General features: G+C 39.3%; 1 protein-coding gene across 2 annotated transcripts in view; it reads right to left on the bottom strand.

Annotated features, from left to right (window-relative positions):
- The window catches only part of ZFHX4 (zinc finger homeobox 4), a gene marked incomplete at its 5' end in the record, with an annotated part of 158,929 nt that overhangs the window by 5,581 nt on the left and 128,473 nt on the right, over nucleotides 1-24,875 (bottom strand). For both annotated transcript variants that reach the window (XM_082674627.1, XM_082674626.1), the window contains 5 exons: nucleotides 5,513-10,900; nucleotides 11,432-11,549; nucleotides 12,304-12,504; nucleotides 12,725-12,858; nucleotides 19,074-19,190. In XM_082674627.1, coding sequence (XP_082530753.1) covers nucleotides 5,513-10,900; nucleotides 11,432-11,549; nucleotides 12,304-12,504; nucleotides 12,725-12,858; nucleotides 19,074-19,190 — 5,958 coding nt within the window. The remainder of the gene's footprint in view (nucleotides 1-5,512; nucleotides 10,901-11,431; nucleotides 11,550-12,303; nucleotides 12,505-12,724; nucleotides 12,859-19,073; nucleotides 19,191-24,875) is intronic.

Below are 24,875 nucleotides of genomic sequence, written 5' to 3' on the forward strand. Positions count from 1 at the left end.
CTCAAGTGCTCAACATCACTCTCAACTTGACCCCAATCATTATCATATTACCGTCAATTAGCCTAGCTTATTACTGGCTGCTCTTCTTTTTAACCTTTCCACACCCAAGTCTTCTCTGATCTGCTTTGAAATAATTTCTGTAGTTGTATTAGTAATAATCTCTAAGGAATATCCATCATGTTCGAGAATAGTCTCCCAATATCCTCAATAGTAAGTAGGGACAGATGCTAAAAATTTCCATGTTTTTAAGAAAATTGAGTCCTAGAGCTGTGAAGTGACTTGATAGACAGAAATATACAACTCGATGGTAGATATGGAGGTGGGGCAACTAAAATTTTATAGCTGCCACTTAAATTCATCTTCCTGTCTAACTGAATCAATTTCAAATGTTAAACAGTTGGAATATTAAAAATGAAAAAAACAATCCTTGAAAATAATAACATTGTATTTCCAGGAGAAACTGATAAAAAGTATCTACATTTTACAGAAGAATGGATGACACATTCAAAATAAATTTAAAAGAAAATGGCTTAAGATTGGCAGGGGTATGGTAGGAATGAATCGGTAAATTCCTGGATCTTTAATCCAATTTAGAATGATAGGGCTTCCCTGGTGGCGCAGTGGTTGAGAGTCTGCCTGCCGATGCAGGGGACGCGGGTTCGTGCCCCGGTCCGGGAGGATCCCACATGCCGCGGAGCGGCTGGGCCCGTGAGCCATGGCCGCTGAGCCTGCGCGTCCGGAGCCTGTGCTCCGCAATGGGAGAGGCCACAGCGGTGAGCGGCCCGCGTACCGCAAAAAAATAAAAAATAAATAAAAAATTATAATGATAGACTTCTCGGATTCCATGGGACTTAGACACAGCCCAAAACTGTGAAGCAATGGAGTTGCTTTTGGGGGCCCAAACCAACAACTCCCTTGCCTTTATTCCTACACTATGATGCCTGGTATCTTGATCTGCTTTCTACTTGCCCCTCTATAAAATTTTATTTGCAAGAAAAAACCCAGAGATATAAATACACTTATTTTTGAAAAGGATCAATATATACTAGATTCGATAACTTGAGGTTTCTTCTGCTATGATATTCTGATTTCATGATATTCTATGCTACTTTCCACTTAACAGAGGATAATGTATTAAGTCAGAAGAATTAATACCTAATTACAGAATTTCAGGCATGAGTGATTCCGGCAGAAGAAGTTTTACTAAGGACAGAAGGTCCTTCCTTGCATTGTCAGGATGACATTATGTTGGTAGCCAGCTTCTTCTGCCGACTCATAAAGCCTACCTTATTTCTGGGTCTAGTACATCTAGACTTCGTACTCAATAATTGCACCCCTTTCCACCTAAGCTCTTTCCCCCCTAAATCTAAAGAAATTGCTGGCTCACCTATCTCTCTGACGTGAGAATTTAAGGCAAGAGAAATTTTAAGGAACTAAGACAAAAAAATAGCAGTGGTAGTTAGAAAGCAAGTAGATCAGTAGCTGTTGACTCAGGCTTTCCCATCAGATGAGGTCTACAAATTCCTATCTAGAGGTCATATAATGAAGTAATGAAAATTTTTAGAAGACTGCTATAGGAATCCTAACTACTGTAGTTAAAGACTACCAGAGGTTTTTAAGAATGCAACATCTTGAGGAATAAGCTGACTTAAATAATCAGCTGTTAAGTAAAAGTTTCAGGAAAAAAGATACAGATTAAGGATAATGAATAATGTACATTGGCTCTACTAATAAAAGACATAAACTTGTAGAAGTTTGCAGTCGAAAGTTCAGTAGTCAACTGATATATGAAAACCACATATAGAAGAGAAAAACTGAACAGTAATCAGGATGCAAAATAAGTGGTGGTAACTACAAAGTTACATTCTTTCCTGTTCCCTAACTCCTGCTCCAATTCTCTGAAATTTCACAGAGAGATGAAAGTTTTTACCATCATTTTATTTGGTTTTGTTTTCCTGAAACAGCTGCCTATTCCCCAAAGTAATGCTTTTCAGAAGAAAATGCCTGTCTCACCATGAACGCAGAGGTAGTGTCTTTTCCCCAAGTTGCTTTGATCTAGGTGTCCCAGAGGAAAAATTTAGTATTGAGGTGGAAAATAAAACTAATTAATTACATGGGCCAAAGACAATTGTGCTAAAATTATTAAAGACCTACTCTTATCTAGATTTACCCCAAAAGTGCTAGTAAATTACACTGAAGTATGAGAAAAATGCAAAAGCCATGTTCTAAAGTTCCATTTAAGGGATTGGGTTAGGCAGTATTTCCAAAGACTAATGGAACATATAAAAATCAGACACTGCTTAAAACAATAAAGTAAATACATTAAAAATAGAAAATCAAATTATTTTCCTAACCAAAAGAAGCTAACATCCTAAAGGATAAAATGTAAATTTAAAGGTTTCTTTTTCCAGGTGTACAGGCATGTGATTTTCTATTGTCACTTTCCCTTTTTGCATATGATCATGATAGAAAAAGACAATTGTGGAAAAATTTTTTAGTATAAAATAATTTATTTTATCAAACATGAATGATAGTAAGTAGTGATACTGAACACAGGGCTGAGTCATTGTTCAGAAAGCAGGCACACATGATGGATATTACTCTTCAAAGGGTTTTCTTTGTGATCTTGAAAGACTAAATAATTTGAAGATTTCTTGGAAGTATGGTAAGGAGGTTTTATGAGAATTAAAGCTGCTAAAACAGAACAGGAATTTCACCAAAAAAAGGAGTAAAATGGGTATTTAAATCAGGAAATTTAGAGGTTGATAAATGCTAAAACTGAACATGTACACTGCAATTAAGTCAATTTTGGGGTGTAGCCTTCGGAATCACACTTATTACTTACTTTACAGCATATCTCATTCAATGGAGTCCCTTTTTAGTGATTTTCTTAGGAACAAAACCTTGAAATCTACCTTCAGAGGGATGGGGGTGTCTTTAAAATGAAGGCTTTTCCATAACTAAATCCCATTAAAATGGGACCAAGGTGAACACATCATATGGTCAAAGTTTATTCATATAGATAACAAACTGTTACAAGAGCCCAGGGCATGGGAGAGATACAGACATATTTTACTTATGAAGCAATTTTCTTCTTTTATTTCACCTAGCTGGTCTGTCTATTTCTTCCATAGAGCAATGGAGATATTTGTTTGATGAAAAATAATACAGTAGAAAGATGCTGATAGAAAGATGGAGAGCCACAGCTCTACTCCATGAGATGATTAAAATATTCAGCTTTACCCACCACAGATCAATTAACCTAAAAGAGATGTGAGCTGGAAGTGTGGGAATTCAGGCTCTCAGATGGGATCCTGCTGATAACTCTGCTGTGCTAATGTTTAAACTCCTTCACAAACAAAGAACTAATTCAAGAGAAATTGCAAATTCCAGTAGGTATGTTCCTGGACCTTTTCTCTTTATAACACTCTCCGGTCTGTTTTGGTCCATGGTTTAATGAAGCAGCAGATACGTGGTGCCCTCAGTACCTGATGCATTTAAAAATAGTGCTCTCTGAGGAGGGCCTGCCTCTAACATCTTCCCACAATTCTGAGAGTTATAAAAAGGGCCTATATTTCAGGGGGAGGATGTAAATTATATTTATGGTGTGTAGAATGAGGAGAAAGTTTAGGAAATATTTCATAAATATCTTCTCTCTCCTCCCTCCTGGCTTTCTCTTGTACAGGCCCTCAGGGTACCAGTTTCAGAGTGACAAACCAGAAGGGTAGTCAGGGAAGGACCTGTTGTCCAAGCAAAGGCCTTCTGATCCAGTGGAGAGAAAAACAAGATGTTCTGACCACCACTTAGTGGGGTGACTACATAGGATCCTCAATCAAAGCTGACTTATACATTAAAGGCACAGATACTTCAAGTGTTCTTAGCCAATTGTAAATATCAAACTTTATTCTATTTTACATAATTATAAAATTTATATATAAGTGCTCATGGAATTTTTCCACATTAGACATTATGTGGAAAAGCTCTATTTTATGTAACTGATCACAGGAGTCTTTCTACATAAGACATTTTTCTAGATGTCAATTAATAATTACAGTGATATACAAAGTGAGACTAGAAGACTAATACCTTCATAGGCGGGCAGGGGAAGGTAGCTGGTGTGATAGTTAAAGGAAAGGACCTCGCAGAAATTTTCTTGGTAAAACTTTTTATATGTGCAGATTCATTCTGCTTCTCTCTAATGCCAACAAGTCATTCTGGACAGGGAACCAATCAGACGAGCTATCAGTAGCCAAAGGGTCATTTGATATCATTGTTTTCATGTCTCCCAAAATAAAAGTTAAAATGGGAATATCTTCCAGAGTCACATTAAAATGTAAATCGCCATAAGTGAAGATTGAAATTGAAAAGTTTGAAATTTATGTAAAAGTCCAATTTGGAAAATGAAAAGAAAGCTTTCCTTTTGTGTTTTTGGAAACTTTCTAGATAAATGTAATTAGTTCATTCTAGATGTCTGTTTGGAATGTCATAATTTCCTTGTAAAAAATTTTAAAAAATGTACTGTTAATTTGGAAAATAAAACTTACTTTAAAGAAGAAACTAGAAGCATTTTTTTTTCCATTTTGGATAATATACAACTTGTGTTATATGTGTAGCTACATGGATGTCTAGCACACTATCTTCAAGTTTTTTCAGCCTAAGATAATTGGATACCTATACTTACTCACAGAACCTAAACTATACAAATTGCATTTCTCTTGATAAACACAGAATTGGATTCTTCATCGGGGATTGCCTCAAACAGTTTTACCATTTTGGTCTGTCTTTATTATAAATCTAGGCTAGGGGTGGTGGTGGAAAGGTATGGAGTAATATAAATGTATTTTTAAGGTTCTAAATTTACATAAATAACAAGTAACAAAATGAATACTACTAAAAGCAAAATCATATAGCAATACTAAGTTACAAATGATCACAAAAGTCATATTTTTAGTAGTTAAACTTTACAAATATATGCTTTATTACCTCCTAGGTGTAATGCGGGGGAATTCCTGTGGCTAGAGGGCCCTTAGCTTTTGAACTTCCTGGCATTTAAGGGGGATAAGAAACCCCAAAAGTACAAAGCCAAAAGAAAAAAAATCAGTGTCTCTTGGAAATTACATAAATTAGGAAACCAATGGATATATTACTTAATGCTTCACTTTCTTAATATGTATACCAAATTTTGTGCCACGTGCCTGTGCTGAAATGCCATTTGAAATCAGTTTTGAAATGAGTATATTAAAGGAATGTTTCTAAAATATAAAGATATAATGATATAAATAATATATTTCTGAGACTCTGATCTACCTTGTCTTTGTTTTTCTGCATATGTACAGGTTGGCTTATTTCTATAAGTTATTAACTATAGCCACTAAAATATATATTTCAAATAACATAATGGTTTCACTTACTGAAATTAAAAGAGATCCAACATACCCTGTTCTTGGTTGTATGTCATTGGCTCCCTAATATTAATTAATTAATTAGACAGACTCTCCTTGAAATGACTTACTGTTTGAATTTTGTGGAAATCCAGACAAGGAGGATGGACCGTTCATTCCAGGGAGAAGGACTGGGGGGAGGCCGGGGAGTCCTGGATAGGCTGCTGGCAGACTGATGCCATGAAGGGAGCTGCTGTCCATCATGCCTGGCTGCTGTACCGCTAAGCCCAGCACATCTGAAGCTTTCTTTATACGGTCAAGTTCCTGCTGTGCCATCAGCTGTCGAACGGTCGTCGGAGCCAAGTAATCTTTCTCCCGATCAAGCTGACTCCCAACGGTCTCCCTCACTTTTGAAATGTGCTGTTTGGAGAAAATATGATCTCTGATGGACAAGCGGGCGGAGTACTTCACCCCACAGAGGGTACACTCTGGTTTGGTGCCTTCTGTGCCACTCTGATTGATCATGAAAGGCTTCCCTATGTTAATTTTAAATTTCTTTTCCTTTGCCCTTGCATTCTGGAACCACACCTGGACCACGCGTTTGGGCAGACCAATCTCATTCCCTAGCATTTCACATTCTTGCATGGTTGGAGTTCGGTAGTCACTAAAGCAAGCCTTGAGAACCTTGAGTTGAAGATTGCTCATCTGGGTTCTGAAACGCTTGTGACCTGGTCGATCGTTACTTTTGGATTTGAAAGGATTGCTGGATCCAAATGGATTTGGTGAACTCGGGTCAGCTATGCTGGACGTTTCACTGCGGTCAGCATTGTCATCGGGGTCATCCGTGATATAAAAGCTTTGGTCATGGTCACCGTCTTTATCGTTGAAAGATATTGAGGGACTCGTGAGAGAAAAGAGAAATTTTTCATCGCAGACCTCCGTGGTGGGTGTGGTTGCTGTTTTTGGCAAAGTGTCGAGAGTTTTCGGCTCTTTAGGAGATAGAGCTGGCTTCACATCTCCAGAACTTCCCGTGGTGCTTTCCATTTCCGCGTTTCCCTCATCTCCGGTGGTGGCGTCACTGATCGCCGTATTAATTGACGAAGTCTCATCAAAGTCAGTTTTATTTTGATCATACCCAGCCTCAGCAGGAGGGGCGTTTAAATTCTCTGCATCCTCAGGACATTCTGCTTTGAAAGAAGAAGGGCTTAAAAGATTCTTCGGCGACAGCTCTGCTGTTTTGCTAACAGGTGTTGACACTGTAGAAGCCAATTCATTCTCACTTGAGAGATCAATTTTAGTTAATGGCAGAGATGGATAATCAAAATAAATGTATTTCTGGGGGCTTTCTCCCCCATCTTCTGTTGATATTAAAGGGCTTGGTGGCAAGCTGTAACCTGCCTGCTTTCCTTCATTCCAGTGCCGGGAGCGAATGTGGCTTTCTAAGGCTGACTTCGCCTTAAACAGGGCTCGGCAAAAGGGACACCGTTTATGAGACTGGGCTGGACCCACTGCCCGGAACTGGCCCTTCCTTTCTCGCGCTCGTGTGTTCTGGAACCAGACTTGCACGACTCTTTTCTTGAGCCCCACTTCACGTGCAATATGATCAAGCATTTTCCGGGTAGGATTGGAATCCAATAAGTATTTTTCATAGAGAATTTCCAGTTGTTCAGGGGTGATGGTGGTTCTCAAGCGTTTATCACGGTGTTGGTCTTCACCGCTATTGCCGCCTTCCTTTTCACTGCAGTTATTGTCTTCTTTATCATCCAGTTTCCTTTTAAGGGAAGCAGCAGCTGTGGCCTGGGCTGTGGGGTGGGAGGAAGTGGTCTGAGGGGGCATCTGTGTGAGAGAACCACTCAGCAGCTGTCCAGTCATCAGTGGATTGTTGGGGTCGAATATCATGTAGGGCATGTCCATGGGCCGTTCCAAGAACGGGGAGTGCAGGAATTGGTTCTGAGCAGCCAGGAAGTGCATGTGCTGATGTTCCTGCCAGAGTTCCAGAGTCGGGAAGGCAACTGTGCACTGATCACATTGGTACTGTAGTAACTGTGGAGGTAGACTGTTCTGGAGAGAAGTCATGGAAATCTGCAGCGGACTGGAAGGGACCGGGGTTTGAGAGGCCGAGGGAGGTCTTCCCATAAGCTGGGGTTGTTTTGGTGTCTGCGGCGGAGCGGCCGAGGCCGGCGGCGGGTCTGAGGAAGTGGATGCTGAGAGCAGCGCTGGTTTGGCGCCTTGAGAAGGGGGCAAGGGGTCACTCTGCTTTGGCTTTTCTGCGGGATATTCGGGTTTTGGAGACGTCTTCTCCGGTTCCGGTTTGGGTGACGGGATCAGCGGGGTGCTAGTCCCAGAGCCAGAACTTGCCGCCGGGGCAGGAGCGTTTTTGGGTGCCTCCGTTTGGCCAGACGCTGTGCAATGCTTATACACCACCTGATCCGTGGCGTCCATGGAGTCTTCGGTTTGGCTTTCATCTTGGGCATCATCATCTTCGTCCTTGTAACACTGCTTTTTCTGATGCGTAATCAAGTCAAAGATCCTGGGGAAAACCACATTGCACTTTTTACACTGGTACTGCATGTTGCTCGTTCGAATATACCGCTCATTAGTAAGTTCTCTTTTCTCATTGTCTTTAGCTTCTGCTTGATTCTCGTAACTCTTCCGTGCCTTCTGACGAGCATTCTGGAACCATACAACAATAACCCGGGTAGGCAGATTGAGAACGGTAGAAAGTTGTTCTATTTCGTCATCTTTTGGGTAAGCGTTTGTGTCAAAAAAGTCTTGAAGAACCCTAAGCTGGTAGTCCGTAAACCTGGTTCTCGACGACCTTTTACTGAAGGATGCATCAGATTTGTAGTGTTCTAAAGAGGAGGGCTGGGGGTCGATTCTGATATCTTCCAAAACTGTTATGGGAGGGTTACTGAAGTTGTAGGGCGAATCCTTATTCCTCTGCCGCTCCTTAAAAAGCGTATTTCGAAACCAGTGCTTGATAACCTTTTGAGAGAGGCCAGACTTCTCCGCCATTTCTTGGATCTGTTCTTCACTCGGAGAATTATTGATGTCAAAATAAGCCCTCAGGATTTTCAGTTGGTCGTCTGTAATTCTTGTCCGTGGGCGTTTGAACTGAGAATGCCTCAGGAAATTGGGATCTAATCCGAGCTGCTGCTGGCAGAGCTGAGTGAGATCGGCCGAGAGAGTGTCCATCTGGGGCAGCTGCAGGGCGAGCTGGGGAGGAAGCGCAGGATGCTGCACGGGCTGCATCATGATGGAAGGAAAGAGCGGAAGGTCCAGGGACACGGGCAGCTGGACCTGCGGGGGAGCAGATGGGGGAGGGGGAGGTGGGGGCGGTGGGGGAGGTGGGGGCGGTGGGGGCGGCGGGGGAGTGGGCGGTGGGGCTTGGAGCGGAGCGGAGACCCCGCCTGGCAGTTTCACAGGCCCCAGGGAAGGAGCCTGCGGAGGGGCTGGAGGCAGCGGTGGAGGCGGAGGGGGGGGCGGGGGTGTTTCTGGGGAAGATGGCGAAATGGGATAAAGCTTATCGTAGGCCTCCCTGTACTGACGAGCAAATTTTTCTAGCGCTCCATATGGAAAAAACTGGCCGTGTACGTGTTCTTGGTGGCTTTTTAGAATAAGGACGTTGGAGAACAACTTCCCACACGTTCCACATTCCAGCTTCTCGGTACTCTCCCCTTCCCCACTCTTGCCCTTCTTCTGTACCTTCTGCCTGTTCTCATTATACTGAATGACCAGCTCAAAACCGAAGTTTTCCAGTAACGCTTTGGCTGCATTTCCTCGGGCCCCTGAAGCGATTCGGGGCGGCGGGATGGACGGTTCCAAGGATTTTTGCTTCTTTCCATCTTTGCCTTCTTTGAGCCCTTCGCCTTCACTAATGAGCTCTTGCTTTGGCTTGTCTTGCTTTTCAGCAACCTCTTCCGCCTCCTTGTAAGAGGGTATGTCCTTCATGATGGGGCAGTCGGCACTGGCCGCGGCGGTTTGCTCTTGTTTTAATAATTTGCCGGCCTGCTGCTGCTGCTGCGGCAGCGGTGGCGGCGGCTTTTGAGACTGAAGCTGGGGCTGTATGGCTTGGTACTGCTGTGCTTGTTGCTGAAGTATCTGGAGTTGAGTTTGGCCAACGTGATGTTGGGTTTGAATCTGCTGCTTCAAGTCTTCAAGCAAGGACCCGGCCATTCCAGTCATGCCATGCATCCCGAAGGCAGCAGAGCCCGGCAGGCCCAAATCTGGCCCCAAGCTGAACTCCGTCCCGGGGATGTAGAATGGAAAGAGAAACTGAGGCTGCTGAAACTGCAGCAGCGCTTCCGGAGTCATAGGAAAATGAGGCAGAAAGGCGGGGTTGAGAAACTGAGGCTGAAAGAACGCAGCTTGCTGTTGCAACTCGTGCTGCAGCTGCAGCTGAAGCTGTGCTGGTGACTGCGGCGGGTGATGCGTAGGTTGAGCAGAGATTAATTCCGGAGTTTGCTTTTTATTTAATTCTTTGGCATCTAAGTGGGCATCTTTGCTGCTTACTGCTGCTAAACTCATGGAATCTAGCATCCCTTGGCTGGGACTATTAACGTTGGCTCCGACGCCGTGCCCACCGGCCACGTGACTGCTGGGCTCCAGCTTTGCAGCCCTTGCCTTTGTCTGGTGGAGCACGGATCTCATGTGGATTTCCAAGGTCGAACTTTGGCTGTATGCAACGTTGCAGATGCTGCACTTGTAGGGCTTGTTATCTGTGCTGCTGTTGGTTTCTTGAGGAACAGGGCTGGAAGCTTCTTGCAAAACCTTTTTCAACTTATGCAGGTGAGACACTGAATTATAATGGACCAAGAGAATGTTCTTTTGGGTGAACGACTCTTTACACACTGTACATTTATATGGGCGAGATGGATCGAGGAATTTTTCCATCGTGAAATTTGGCCCTTTTCTAAAAGGTAAGGTCCGCTTTGGTTCAGAGCCCATGTCATCCGGAATAGAGCTACTGTCACTTCCTGCTGGACTTGCCTTCCCCTCATGGTCTGCCTCGTACTCCCTCTCCATTTCCTGCTCTAGGGCCTGGTCATCCTGGGCCATAGTTTCACTCTCTGCCCACAGTTCACCATTCACGGGCAAGGAGGCATACAGCTGTTGAAGTTCAGCTTCACTCAGTTCGGGGTGGCCTGCTTCCAAGTGTTTTTTTAAAGCCTGGAATGTACGGAAACTACGCTGGCACAGGTTACACATCGTAGCGGCCCGAATCGCATGATACTGGGAATGTATCTGAAGCTTCTGCATAGTCTTAAAAGCCAAGCTACAATGGTTACAGCGATACTTGTAAACATGGCGGTCCGAAACAGAGAGTGGTTGCCGTTTTTGGGGTTCGCTTAATTGATCCTGCAGTGTGTCGGAGATTTTCATATCCTTACTGCTGTTTTTATTCCATTCCGGCACTTCTGTGGGTTCTTTAGTTGGTTTCTGCCCCTCACTCTTTATTTCCACACCAGCCTTTGAATCGTCAAGACCTGCCATGCTTTTGTCATCCATTGGACTTTCACCTGTGTCAATAAAGCATAAACATCGCTTATAGGAAGGAAGTCTACAGTTCAAACGCCAATGAATATTGTTAAGTAGGAGCTTCTAAAGGTTTCTGCTTAATTGAGTTGCTGAAGAAATATTTATTTGAGCAACTACTATATGGCAAGCACTGTACTGGGCCCTGGGGTATAAAGGTGAATCAGAAATCACCCCTGACCTCAAGGAATTTCAGCATAGGGAAGAAGATAAGTCAAAGGTAATTATAGTATGCTACCAGCGGCGTGACAGCCAGGGCCATAACCGGCATGTTCAGTCATTAGAACACACAAAATATTCCTGGTCATTGATACTTAGGTCCCCCAAGGGAAGTTTACAGATAACTAGATATTAAATATGCCTTAGAAACTAGGGCTTTTGGAAATGCCATACTTTTTTTCCCCTGTGATTTAAAAAAAAAAAAAAATTCTTTGATAGTAATAATGCTGGACCAACATCACAGATGCAAGGCCCTGAGTGTGTCTTGTGCAGATCTTGGTCCGATGCTGGCATACCTGAATATTTCCCGGCCCCCTCGGCTGGGATGGCTGCAGGTGTGTCCCGCTCTGACTTCTCAGAGGTGGCTGCTGGCAGTAGCAAGCTGTTGGGCATCATCACATCAGGGACAGGCACCTGTGAAAACCAAAGGTGTTCATGGCAAAGGTACCCCAGAAATCACAGACTCCGTCACATCTGTCCTTGGTTAGTAGCATATCCCAGTTACATCTTTCCAACCAAAGCAGGGACATTCTGTGACTCTTACAGGCCAATGCTCTCCCTTCAAATTTCGGATCAATGCCATTGTGATGCAGTGTTCTTCTTTTCTTTTTTTTAAAAATATGGTTTATAACTAATAAGGATCTACTGTATAGCACAGGGAACTCTACTCAATACTCTGTAATGGCCTATATAGGAAAAGAATCTAAAAAAGAGTGGATATGTATATCCATAAGTGTATATGTATAACTGATTCACTTTGCTGTACACCTGAAACTAACACAACATTGTAAATCAACTATACTCCAACAAAAATTGAAAACATTTAAGAAATATGGTTTGAAAGTTTTTGTAACCAAGAAATGATAGCCAAGAAAATATGAAACTCAAGGTACCCACATGAATCATTTGATTAACATTACAGGCATGAGAAGAAGTCAGCAAAATCTGTGTAATTGAATAAGCTATGCCTTGTATCATATTTGGGGTTTATTCCAAAGCACAAGAGACAACAAAGGGGCCTTTACTTGTGATTCCTACCACACAATCAGTAAGAGCTTGATGCTCTTACACAGAAGAAATAAATTTCTATCAAACAATAATTACAGATTTTGTGTTGATACCTTTACAGAGATTATGTCACATATGCATCAACATTTGGTATCCTTACTGTCATAAGCAGCTTCTCCACACAATCCGGAGACACACTGTGCAAATGCGTCAGATGCAGCTGGAGGTGCATTTTGTTGCTGAGGACGTCCTGGCAGAGGGGACAGCAGATGACCGGCTGCACTGAGTGCTGTGACAGAACGTGCATCTGGATACGACTTTGGTCCCTACTATTGTAGTTACAATAAGGACACTGATAGAACTGGAAAATATTGAATAAACATGGTCACTATTAGTTAATGGATTTTGATGACTTCAGAGCATTAGAAGTCACACCATGAGTTAATTACCTTGCCAATCAGTGTCTACATACATTTCAACAGCATGGAATGGTTTGGAGGCTCTAAAATTATCAAGGGCAATAATAATAATAATAATAAAAACATATTTACACAGTACAGGGAAAAAGAAAACACATTTACCTGCTCGTGACAGAATTTATTGTCCTCTGTAGGTTTTGATCTTTTTGTTGCCACATCCTCTTCTTTTGCCAGCAGGAGTGGCTGGGTTCCCCCTGCCACACTGACTTTTAGCTCCTTTTCTGGTGTGATTATTCCTGATTCCCAAAAAAGAATAGGACACTTCAATTTTAAAAGACTAAACAATGTCGATATCAGAAAAATTATGTTTTCCAAATCTCTCTGGCTCTAAATCCACTGAATTACCAAAGAACAAGAAAAGCACTTTTATATGATGCTAATCTCAAAAGACAAAAATCACACTTCTTTTTGTCCCCTAACCAAGTGGACTTTATATATTTTAAAATGTGCTCCTGTCTCATATTTTGATAACCGTAGGTGACCTTGAAAGATTCATCAATAACACGTGCTCTCTGGTGTCTCAGTACGGCTTTATCACATTAAAGCAAATCTACTCCCATTCGCAAATGCTAAGTTAGAAAATAATTATTTTTGCTAATGTTTAATTACCTATCTCTTCTCTAAAATTCTGGGACACTGAAAACATTTCAAAATTCTCAGAAGAGCTGACTAGTTGTAATTCACAAATGAAAACCGTGTTTTTACGTGGTGAATGTAGGATTTTAAAATTATACATTACATATCCACTGCTGTTTTTTGTGATTTATTCTTTGCTTTAGATGTTTCAGCAGTTGGCTGTGCACATAACATTGTAGTCCAAATCAAGAAGACAATTGTTTTATGAGGTTAATCTGAATATTCGGTGTTAAAAGACGGTTTAAAATTTTGCCTAGATGAGCAACATTATGTATAGAAGCCTCACACACATCAAAGGAGAGAGTGTGATTCTAATTTTCCAATCTAACAGAAAATTCTTTCCAGCATCAATTTTCCCGATAATCTCCTCTGCGAGGCTGGATATTACAGTGACATTGGGTAGGCATGTCACATACATCTCACGACAAACACAAAACCTCATTTACCAGCCATTCCAATCTCATCATAGCGCGGCATCATCTGACCTTTTTTCTGCTGTTTATTATGAGTATTTCTAATTTTAACTTTCAATTTTCACCATCTTCCAGTCAATTTGCAACTAAATTATTTCCAGGGTGAGGACACTATCACTGGACAACTGGGTGCAAATACATCTTGAAATGCAATGAAGCTAAACCATTGATTGCTATCAGACCCCGCGTAAATATAGAGTCTAGGCGTAATCTGATTGTATGCTGTGCATGAAGATTTATCTTGATTTTTTTTCAATCCACATACGGTTCATATAAATGAACAAATTATACCTTATTGCAAAATAACCCAGTTTTAATTTAAAAATAAGGTCAAGGATGTTATGGAAACAAAGTAAAAATGAACCAAAAAATACATTCTTTTCCTCTCCTGGATGGAGATGCATGTTTTGTACCATATAAATAATTTTAGGAATCCCAAACTCTGAAAGAAATTTAAAAGTAAATCTGACTCTGAGGAGACCAAAATTAAACTAGAATTTAAATGACATAATGACAATAATTTATTCCCTTGGGGTTTGCGGTAGGTACAGAATTAGTGTTACATTTCCAAAGCAATTGCACTGCTACTGATTTCTAGATTTACAAACACTAGATTTTATTTGAATTGGTACATTTGTCCTATATATACAGATACTTTAGAGAAATTTAGATTCTTTCTAGATATTTGAAAAAACAATTTATCGAATTTGGATGAACTTAAATCTGAGATAGACTAAAGAATTTTATTACATTTATTAAACAAGATCCAAGTATTTGATATCCAAAGATATGTCAAAAACAAGAATGTTTATTTCATAATTAATTCTGGTATCAGAAAGATGTCTTTCATCTAAAGCAAAATTCTCAAAGCAGAATATATTTTGTGTTATCATTTTTAAAGTGTTAAAAATAAACACTTAAGAAAACAATATGATATATAAAGTTTGCAAATAAAATTTACTGATTCAGGTGTCAGATCAAGTTGTAGAAAATGATTGTCATTTAAGTCAGCAAATGTCTATCAGCTGCTTTTTTCCTGTGAGACTGGAAGATTTTTCTTCAAAAGTTTCCCAATAGTGAGTAAGAATATGCTTCCTTAAGAAAATAATACTATGTCATATTCCCCTATCATTCTTTTGTGTACATGAGAGAATCAGACATGACCAAATAATAAATTGGTCCAGTTCCCTATGGTGTCAAAGACTGTCACACACAAGGTAAATGAGAATTTCCACAACTCTTGTTGCTTGCAGGCCTTAGGAACATCAAAAACAGAATAAACCTTCCAGAAACTTCTGAATCTATTCAATGTATAAGTGTGGCCTTATTTTTATAAGCATATATCTTCTAATAGTAGTACTATAAAGGTCAAAAGAACATTGATTTCAAGGTTTGAAACATTTTACTAAGACTTTACACTGGTATACATATTTGATATAATTAATCCATATTATTTTTATGTACATTAATATCATCAAGAATATAATTGCTTTTGAATTTAGGGACATTCACACTGCATCAAGAGTTAAATTTTAGGGTCACTATTTCATAGCCATCGAAATAACTGTTGGATATAGTATTCCACCCAATATATGGGTCAGCTTCGAGATTTTTTTGTTAATTAACTTAGTTAATTAAACCATGATCTTAATGTAAGCTAGGAACTTCCTAAAGATCATCTTATTTTAAACTGAGAAGAAGTTATAAATAAAGTCGAGACCCCCTAACTCAAGCTAGGCACCCCAGAAATGTGTGTCACTGATAAGAAGCAGCAGCAACAGCAGAGAATGCTAAGATGCAATAACATATGACAAAAACAGACTCTTGAAGATAAAACAGGTCACCAGGATTACTTGCAAAAATGAGGGACATTATATTTTATGCATGCATGCCTCTTCTACTCAAAGGGGTACCATCTCAGGTATTATGGCCTCCCTGGTAAATTATAGGAAATCAACTCTGGGGTCTTTCTCTGAATTGTTTTATCTTAGAAATATCTTATATTAAGTAAAGGCCAATTAATTTTAGGAAGGTTTTAAGTTGTCTGATTATTCATAGTTTATGTTTACAACTTTACTTGAAATAAACAGTTTGTTACCTTAGACAAAATTTTGAAATGAGATCATAATTCATTTTGTGTTATTAAGGCCATCACACTATCCTCAAAAAAAAATGTAATTTTAATGCATTTTTAACTAAAACATGAAGCCTAATTACAAATAAGGACTGCCAAATAAATGAGCCAATGATTATCTGTCAGTTATGGGATTATTTAACTTGCATGAGATTACTAATATAAAAATGACATAATTCATTTCAATTCAGATGCTGCCTACTTAATAAATTTTCAATCCCTAAAATACAGAAGGTTGTAAAATGGTTTATATTCATAACAAGTGAGGGAAAAAAAAAAAACAAAAAAAAAACAAGTGAGGAAAATCCAATAACACATGTGTACTCAAAGCAAATCTTGAAAAAAATAACAAAATGCTGAGTTATTATTTATGAATCAATGTATCTGGTAAAGTTTGAATACTATAAAACTTGGATATAACAGAAGATGGTATTCAACTCCAAATAAGCCTAAATTATAATTACCAGTACAGTATTTTTTCTAATGAGACTAGAATGAAAGGATAATTTTAATTGCAATAATGAAGGTTAATTTCCATCTTTCCTCATGTTTACTCCCTTATTAAAAAGTGGTCCCCTTAGCCGTGGCAGAGACATATTACATTTTCAATGCAAATATATTAATCTGGATAAACTCTATATTAATTCTTGTAGTGCACAGAGCTATAATTTGGATTATAATTAATCTAAAGTGGCACTAGATTTAAATGACAATATAAATGAGGCATTAGGAGGCTTTTCTATTATGAATGAATATTCAACAAATATAACTTGCATATTGCCAAGTCTCATTTTGAAAGCTCTAGTCCTAGAGATTAATGTCAGCAACACAGTACAACAGCTTATACAAACATCATCTTCCTAACATGTGTTAATTCCTTCCTGTCTAAAAAATTCTGTGTTAAAGTGGGGTCACACTGTTTTCCCATCTAACACATTAAGATAGTGATTAACTTATAAATTTGCCAGTACTTTTGACATTTATAACTGACATCAGGAAGAAAACCAATATATACATAAGTACTCATTCAGTCATTAGAAATACTTACAAGGAAAAAAATCCACGTAATAATTTTTTCACCTAATCAGATTCAATGTAGAAAGCAGAAAACTTTGTTAAAAGTTCATGTTAGTTGTCAATAATAACTGTCTTGGTGTCTGAGAGGTTTCAAGGCTAAATATTAGCATCTCAGTAATTGCTCTGAGTTGGTACGAAAGCCCATTTTTATCCCTACAGATGTAGTTGGGGAGGCGTTTCTGCAGGGATAAAAATGTGTTTTAGAAAACTATCATTATCCAATGGTCTGTATCCTCTCACATGCCGAGTCCTGTCTAGATGGTACAATTAGATGCCCAAGAAAAGACAATAACTCATCAGGCCGTTAAGGAGTGATTGAGCCCATTATTTATGTAGAGCAGTAAACTGGGCTGGTGGAGATAGAGCCCTTGCATCTGTGGTATGTTCCAAGTAAGACTCTTGTCTCATTGGTGAGACTGGAGCCATTTTCAAGAGATTCCCACAATGCATCCTTTACAAGGTATTAGTTACTTAAAGCCAAGCACAATGTCACATTCCTATGTATTACGTGAACACTCAACGAACACCAATGTCCTGTGTGTTTTACACATTCTTCTGAAGAATGGGGTTGGGTGGGTATATGGTCTGCAATCTCTTTTGGCACCACTGTGAGAAAATCACCACTGAAGGTAGCAGAATCCTGCCCTCCCTGAAGCAGTCCATCAGCTAGCCTTGATGAGGTCCATCCTAGACCTAAACTGACTTCCTTGCTATTGCCAGTTCTTTTCAAATGAAGCTTAGATGGCACTACCCTTGACCTTAACTGATCACAAGGTACTTCAAATTCCTTGTCAGTGACCTCAGGAACTGTATTAATATACAGCTAGGGCATCTTTTTTTTTTTTTTTTTTTTACATTGCTTTAGGCTCAAAACCAACCTTAGATCTTCTTTGTTTAAATCAAATTAGAATCATATGTTAGCCACTATATCCTAGACCCAAATTTAAATGGCACTCTTCTCACTGGACTCCAGAGACAAACTCAGCATTGAACGGTGTGGGGTGGGTATCAGGGAGGCCCTTCAAATAATTTTTGAAGGGAATGGAAAACTTAGATATGCAAAGACTGAATCACAAATATGGGATAATTCAGGTTTAAATAAACTTGCAAGTGAAAATGATATTTTCTGCCCAACCCAATGTCTTCACAGAGAAAACAAGCTTCTTTAGATGCGGCTGTCATTGGAATTCAAGGAAAAGATAGATGACTACCTGAAACTAATAGGCTTGAACCTGTTTCAGCACTTCTTCTGCTTCAATGAGTCCAACATAATAAAACTAGGTATAGCGTGCAGCAAAAGTAGCCAATGTAATATTCATTGGGACCATAGATTTCCATCTCATACATACAAAGCATGGATGAAGTCATATATTTGCCAAATCAAACACAGAAAAAGCCTTAGGTATCCACACCAGATGCTGGCCTAGGGTTTGTTTGTGCACAAGTAAATGTCATGACACGAAGGTTTGTTTTCAAAGACAGTAGCTTTCATTACTGGGATTTGTCTATTCTAGAAGATCAAAATTACCCAGCACCTAATCCCTTCTCAATGATATTTCCTCTTCTTAGGCTGAATCATCTGTAAACTTTTTCACTGGATTTTGTTTGAAATGCCTCAAATAGATGCCCTTAAAAAGGGCAAATTCCTGAGTGTAAGTTGTAAAAAAGCAAGGAAAAATAACATTTATTTTTAAGGTTATGTGGTTTGGGGAGGGGGGGAACACATGTGATTGAATGAAAAAGTTCAAGTGATATCTAATCCTGTGCTTATGAAAAATTAATATGCCATCAGAGGAATCACAAGTATAGCTAAGATTAATGAAAGGCGCTTAAAAAATTACAAGCACACAAACTGATTTGATTAAAAAATAATCTCGCTGGTCGTCCTGCAATATTCTTCAACTTATCCACATCTATTCTGTCAGATGGTTATGATTAAAAATAGGTCAATGGGAGGCTACTGATAGAAATCACATGCAAAATGCACATGCAATGAATAGTAGTGGGAATGTTCAGACAGTTTAAAATGAATAAAAGCTTTTAATAAGCTTGGGGGGGGGGCAGTGAAGGAAGAGCAGATTGCAGGGAATGGAGGTGGGGGAAGGAAAGGTGAAAGATTCTAGCATCTTACCAGAGTCTTTATTAGAGTTTTTGCTTTCATTATTGTCTCTTTCACTTGTGTCTTTCTCATCATCCTCAGCCCCGGCTGTAGGTTTAATAGCTCCTTCTGTCTCCTCACTTTGTTCTTCTGTTAAGAAAGACAGACCAGTCAGTTGGATGGAAAACCCTAGAAAAACACACATGAAAATAAACTATGTGACCATTTAAGAACTTTGTTATTTGTGAATCATTTGCAGACATTCATTCTCAAAAAAGAGCATGAATTTATTAAAAGTCACTATTAGAACCTGCTGGCTATACCAATGCAGGTCTTGTTTTGTTATTTTTTAATCTCAAGCAACTTCTTTTATATCCACTGAGAAAATGTGCCTGTACTAAATTAAAAAGAAATCTTTTCAAAGAAGTACAGTTTAAGATAGAAAAGATTGAAACATGGATGTAAGGCAATTTTGTAATTTCAATAGTAGAACCTTCTAAGCTACATGAACCCACTGCTGCATGGACTTGAATAAATGGCAGAATGAACCAAATTCTCTGAAAAATTTCTTAGTTCAATAATGTGATAATGATGGGTTAAATGTAAGACAGGTGTTACTCCTGCCTTTCAGCCCTTAGACCCCAGAGGAATTCTTTGGAATTTGTCAGAGTAAGATCTCAAAACTTCAGTTACACTGGGATTTTATTTTATTTTTTCTATAGGGGGAGCTATACAGGGCATAGGACAGAAGAAGGTATACTTCTATGACAACCACATCACCCCACACCTCATTCACGGGTTTCACACCAGCTAGATTACATGGAAATCCTCATAGTAACTCAACCCTATTTAATTATTCTGTAAATCTTAGCTATGCCGCTGCTGGTGGATTAATCTGTTTATGCAGTTAGCCTCTATGCTGGGTCTGTGTAGCACTAATCCGTGAAAGGCCCACTGTTCTCTTTCATCCTGCGATCATTTGTCTCTCACTGTGCTGATGTCGCATTTTAATGAATTTTTAGCAATCTGAGTAATGCCAGATAACCAGACTCACAACTCCCCACAGCATGGCATGCTGTTCTCATTGCAGCACAAAAAATAAAAATCATATTTCCCTGTTCAGGTAGGAATTACATAAATTAGGAGAAGAAGGTAAAATGGGATTAGAAGCACCAGGCTACTCAATTTCATAAAATCTTTAATGACCATATAAATTAACCCTGGAAAGGCAAAAGGTCATCGACACCCATTTGCATACACTCTTCTATTTGCTTTTGATAAGCAGAGCTTTTATGCAGAGAACATGATACAATTAACCCTTCAAGAACCGTACAAAACGCAGCTCCGGACATTTTAAGTGTCAAGCATTAACTGAAAATTACACACTGCATAAAATTTTCATTGCAAATGCTATAGTGATTGAAAGGGGAAATCATGGCCCTCTCCACACCCCATGTTTTTTTAATAACGTTCTGACAGCAGAATGAAATATCCACTGTCATATGTAGCAGCTGAGCACCAAAAAAAAAAAGAAAAAATCGCTATTTAGTGCCTCACTTGCCAGCCATGCTCTACAACTATGAGAGCAGAAAACAACAGAGGGGGGCCAGTTCTGGGCTCAATGGGGGAAACTCCAAAAAAAACTAAGGGGAAAAACAAGGACGCTTAATACATTTGAAACCAGAGTTTGTTTCGACTGTTAAGTCCTCAAAGGCACCATACAAATCTCTTGATTCCATATTTGCACTTTGCCACTGCACAAAAGCAGAGGGGAGGTCCTTGGGGAGGAGTGGGTCATCGGAGGGTTTGGGGGCAGCTTCCCTTTCAATACATGTGGAAATTGTACTTGAAGAAGGAAGAATCAACCCTCCTCCTGGCTGTAGCCTGCTTTCACCTGTCGGTGATAATCACTGATCAAACCCAGGCTCCCTCCTCCCAGCAGGGGCCCAGGCTGGGTGGGGACAGCGGCCTGGCTCAGTTTGGGAGGCTGGGAGGCTGAGAGCATGACTAGATTAGGCTGTGTCCCCGCCAAGTCCACACACGTGACGTGACATCCAGAGTCAGGCCCGCGACCTACGGACGGCCCGTGGCAGAAGGGATGCGAGAGTTCTTGGAGTAGATTTACTGGACCTCTCCCCCAGGGCTGGAAAATGAAGCATCAGAGTGCTACTGAATGTCCTTATCTGGAGGGGACAGAAAATTGTAAGGGCTATCGCCAACTCATGTTCATAAAACATTATGCGTCAGGAGAAGAAAACGAAGATTATGAAGGTACGAAAAGAAAAACTACAGTATCATCTGCGTCTCATCAGACAGTTTTTGCAGGATCCTCTTCTTCATGTTTCTGGTATGTGTCTTAAGTGTGAGAGAAATTCCCAGACAAGTTCTTCTATACATCACTGTGGTGTCTGACCTCAGCCTGACCCTGGCAACAGTTTGAGAAATCTGAATGTGAACAAAGACTCTGTGTCAGCAGCAGGGAGAGATTGTGGGATAGACTCTCCCCATCAACTTAATCGCAAACAGCAGTTCTGAGGCCATAACTTTGCACGGCTCCTCCAAGCCACAGCTCATAACCTCCAGAGGTGGATTTGCTGGCACTGCCTCTGCTTCTGTGACTGCCCACACTTTTCTTGTTCTTCCTTTGAAGTAGGCAGTCAATTAGCTCTAATGCTCCAGCAATTCAGACCTGTTTTGTGGTTTTGAAGGCGAAAGCTGTTTATTACAGGTAGGCTCTTTGGAGCCATAGAACTTGGCGAATTTTTAATCACGTAAAAAAGAATCAAAGGGTAACTTATGTACACCATAAAGTTTCCTACAAGTCAGAAGTAAAAAGTCACTTTCATTCTTAAAGAGGGTTTTTGAAATAAATTTGACATTCATTTTATAAATAGGCTTCAGAGTCAAGAGTATTCACATGGAGAAACCACTTTTTCTAGAAAACCTTGTAGGTTGGATTTGGGGTCAAGGGCAAGAGTTGGCTACATTCTATTGAATAATTTTCAAGTACCACATTTCATCAACTGTAAAATGCCATAAAATGTAAGATGCTTATGAAAAAAGGAAAACAATTTTATGAAAGAAGGAAAACAGCATATGACATTAAATGTATTAAAGGGATGTCTTAGAACTGAGGGAAATTACATAAAATTCCAAAATAAGGATACTAAATTACATAAAATTCCCAAATAAAGATGCTAAAGCAGTTTTCATTTTCATCAATAAATTTCTTCAACATGTTACATGTTAATAATAATAATTATTAACATGTTAATAATAATGAAAGTATTATAGCATTTCATAATATTGTTGTATTCACACTGTATATATTTCAATTATCCTTTTGCTTCATGGAAAATAAAAACTATACTATTCACATGTTAAACTTTATGATATGAATGTAGTTATGCTTAAATGCACATTAGGGTATAGAACTTCCCAATTTTCAGATAAATGATAAAACATTTTTATTTTAAAACGTTTCAAAATAATAGGAAGAAGACAAAATAATACTATAGTCATATATACTATAAAAGTACAGTACAGTTAACTTCCCCTAGCATTTTTATCATACTAAAATGATGATCTTATAAGTTACACATAAACTATGTTTAAAAGAAAAGTTTTTGAATGAGTAGCTTATTTTCCTTTGAATAATAAAAAATGATTGGAAAATCACTATCAATTTATTCTACAAAATTATATAATTTCGAAGCAAATCGGCTTCAGTGACATGCCTCTGATCTGAACACCAGTTTTGCTTGGTTCCCATTGCTTTATTATACTTGGGTTTGGAAACCCTCTGACTCTTCTAAGGAAAACACCACATGCTTTTTAAGCCCGTGTAAAGAGGAAGCAGAGGTTAGTGACTCAAACATCTGTAGTTTTTTTTATGGAGCATCTATTCTAGATACTTGGCTTACAAGAATTCCTTCCTGGGCCCCTTCATTGTCTCCCTGTCCAGTCCCCACTCCCTCCAAATTTATCCTTTATATGATTTACTTAAATTTGACTTCTCTACTTAAAATCTTTCAGTGACTGCCATCACATAAAGAAAAAGCTCAATCTTCTGTACAGGGCAAGAATAGCCGGTCCTTGTCTACCAATCTGGTCTCATCTTTCTTCACTTCCTACCTAGCATTTAACTCTCAAGTACAGTGTTCTCAAATTTTACGGCACCAGAACCACCTGGAAGACTTGTTAAACCACAGATTGCTGGGCTCTATCCCTAGAACTTCTGACTTGGTAGGTTTAGAGTAAGGCCTGAGAATTTACATCTCTAAGTTCCCAGGTGATGCTAAAGCTTTTGGTCCAAGGACCACATTTTGTGCACCACTGTTTAGACACACGCAATAGTCATTAATGCTCTCTTCCTTCCTATAAGACACACCACTCTGTTTCTTTCTCTTATCTAGAACAACTTTTCTCCACTGTATAATTCCCATCTTTCCTTTAAGCCTAGCTTGGGAAATATCAGTTTCATCATACGTAAAGCTGGAGTTAATAATACCCACCTCATGGATTTGTTATAATGTATAAAAATCAGTCAGCACAGAGCAAAACACAAAATAAGTATTAAAAAAATGCTAACTGTATCATTATTAATTGCTTATTTCTCAAAAAAATCTTCCCTGAATATTGAACTAGGAGTAATGTTTCTGGATAAATTTCTTTTTCTTTTTCTTGTGCACTGGTGTCAAACAACTTACCGTAGTATGTGGAAATTATCTGCGTATTACCTACTTTCTCTAATAGGTACACATTTATTGAAAACAGTGATTGTCTTATTTGTCACTGTGCCAGAAGCACCAGGATTAGTGCCTGGAATTATAGAAGGCAGGCAATACTTGTTAGTTGGAACACTGAGTTCCATTTGGGAAGCAAAATGGGGAAGAAAAGGAGAAGTCCAGACTCTATCCCATTCCTCTATTCCCCTTCAATAAAACCTAAAAGGAGTATTTGTTTGGTTTGGTTTGGTTTTGGTCTGGTTTGTTTTTTGCTTCACATCTTCTCTCTCTACTAAATCACATTCATTATTCAACCCTTTCCAGCCTGGCTTCACATCCATTCCTCTTCTCAAAGCCACCAATGACTTCCATGCTGTGAAATCCAATGGCCACTTTTCTGTTTGCATCTTACTTAACTTTGCTCAATAGATGTTACTACTCCTTTCTCCTTGAAAAACATCCCTTTCTTGAATTTCTTGGCATGAGACTATTGTGATTTTCGTCGTACCCCTCTGAAAGTTCCCCCTTATTCCCCTTTGCTGGGGCCTCCTCCATTAAAAATCTAAATATTGGAGTGTCTCCAGCATTTGTCCTAAGCCCTATTCTCTTATCTACAAAGAATGTCTGATTTGAGGAAAAATAATGATTTCCCTAGATGATTTCATCCAGATCCATTGCTTTAAATTTTATATCTCCATTTGGATGTCTGGAAGGCATATCAAACTTAATATGCCCAAATCAGAGCTCCTAATCCCCCTTCAACATACTTCACTTTGTTTCTCCCCAGTCTCCACCACCTCAGTTAATGGTACCAACATTCACAAAAAGCAAGAGTCATCACTGACTTCTTTCTTTCCTTCTCTTATGTACACAATCCATTGGCAAGTCCCATTAATTCCAATTCCAAAGTATTTGGCATACAGTAAATCCATCTATTTCTTTACATTTCCATTGCCAGTACCCTTAGTCACTTACCTGTATCTTGCAATGGTCTCAAAACTGGGGAAGACTTGCTCTTGCTTTCCCACAATTTATTCTGCATACCTTAATATAATAAAATCGAGCTATTCTCCTGTTTGAGGCCTGCCATGGCTTCCTACTTTGCTTA

This window comes from Grampus griseus (genome assembly GCF_964374135.1).
Source record: "Grampus griseus genome assembly, chromosome: 17".
Taxonomy (NCBI): domain Eukaryota; kingdom Metazoa; phylum Chordata; class Mammalia; order Artiodactyla; family Delphinidae; genus Grampus; species Grampus griseus.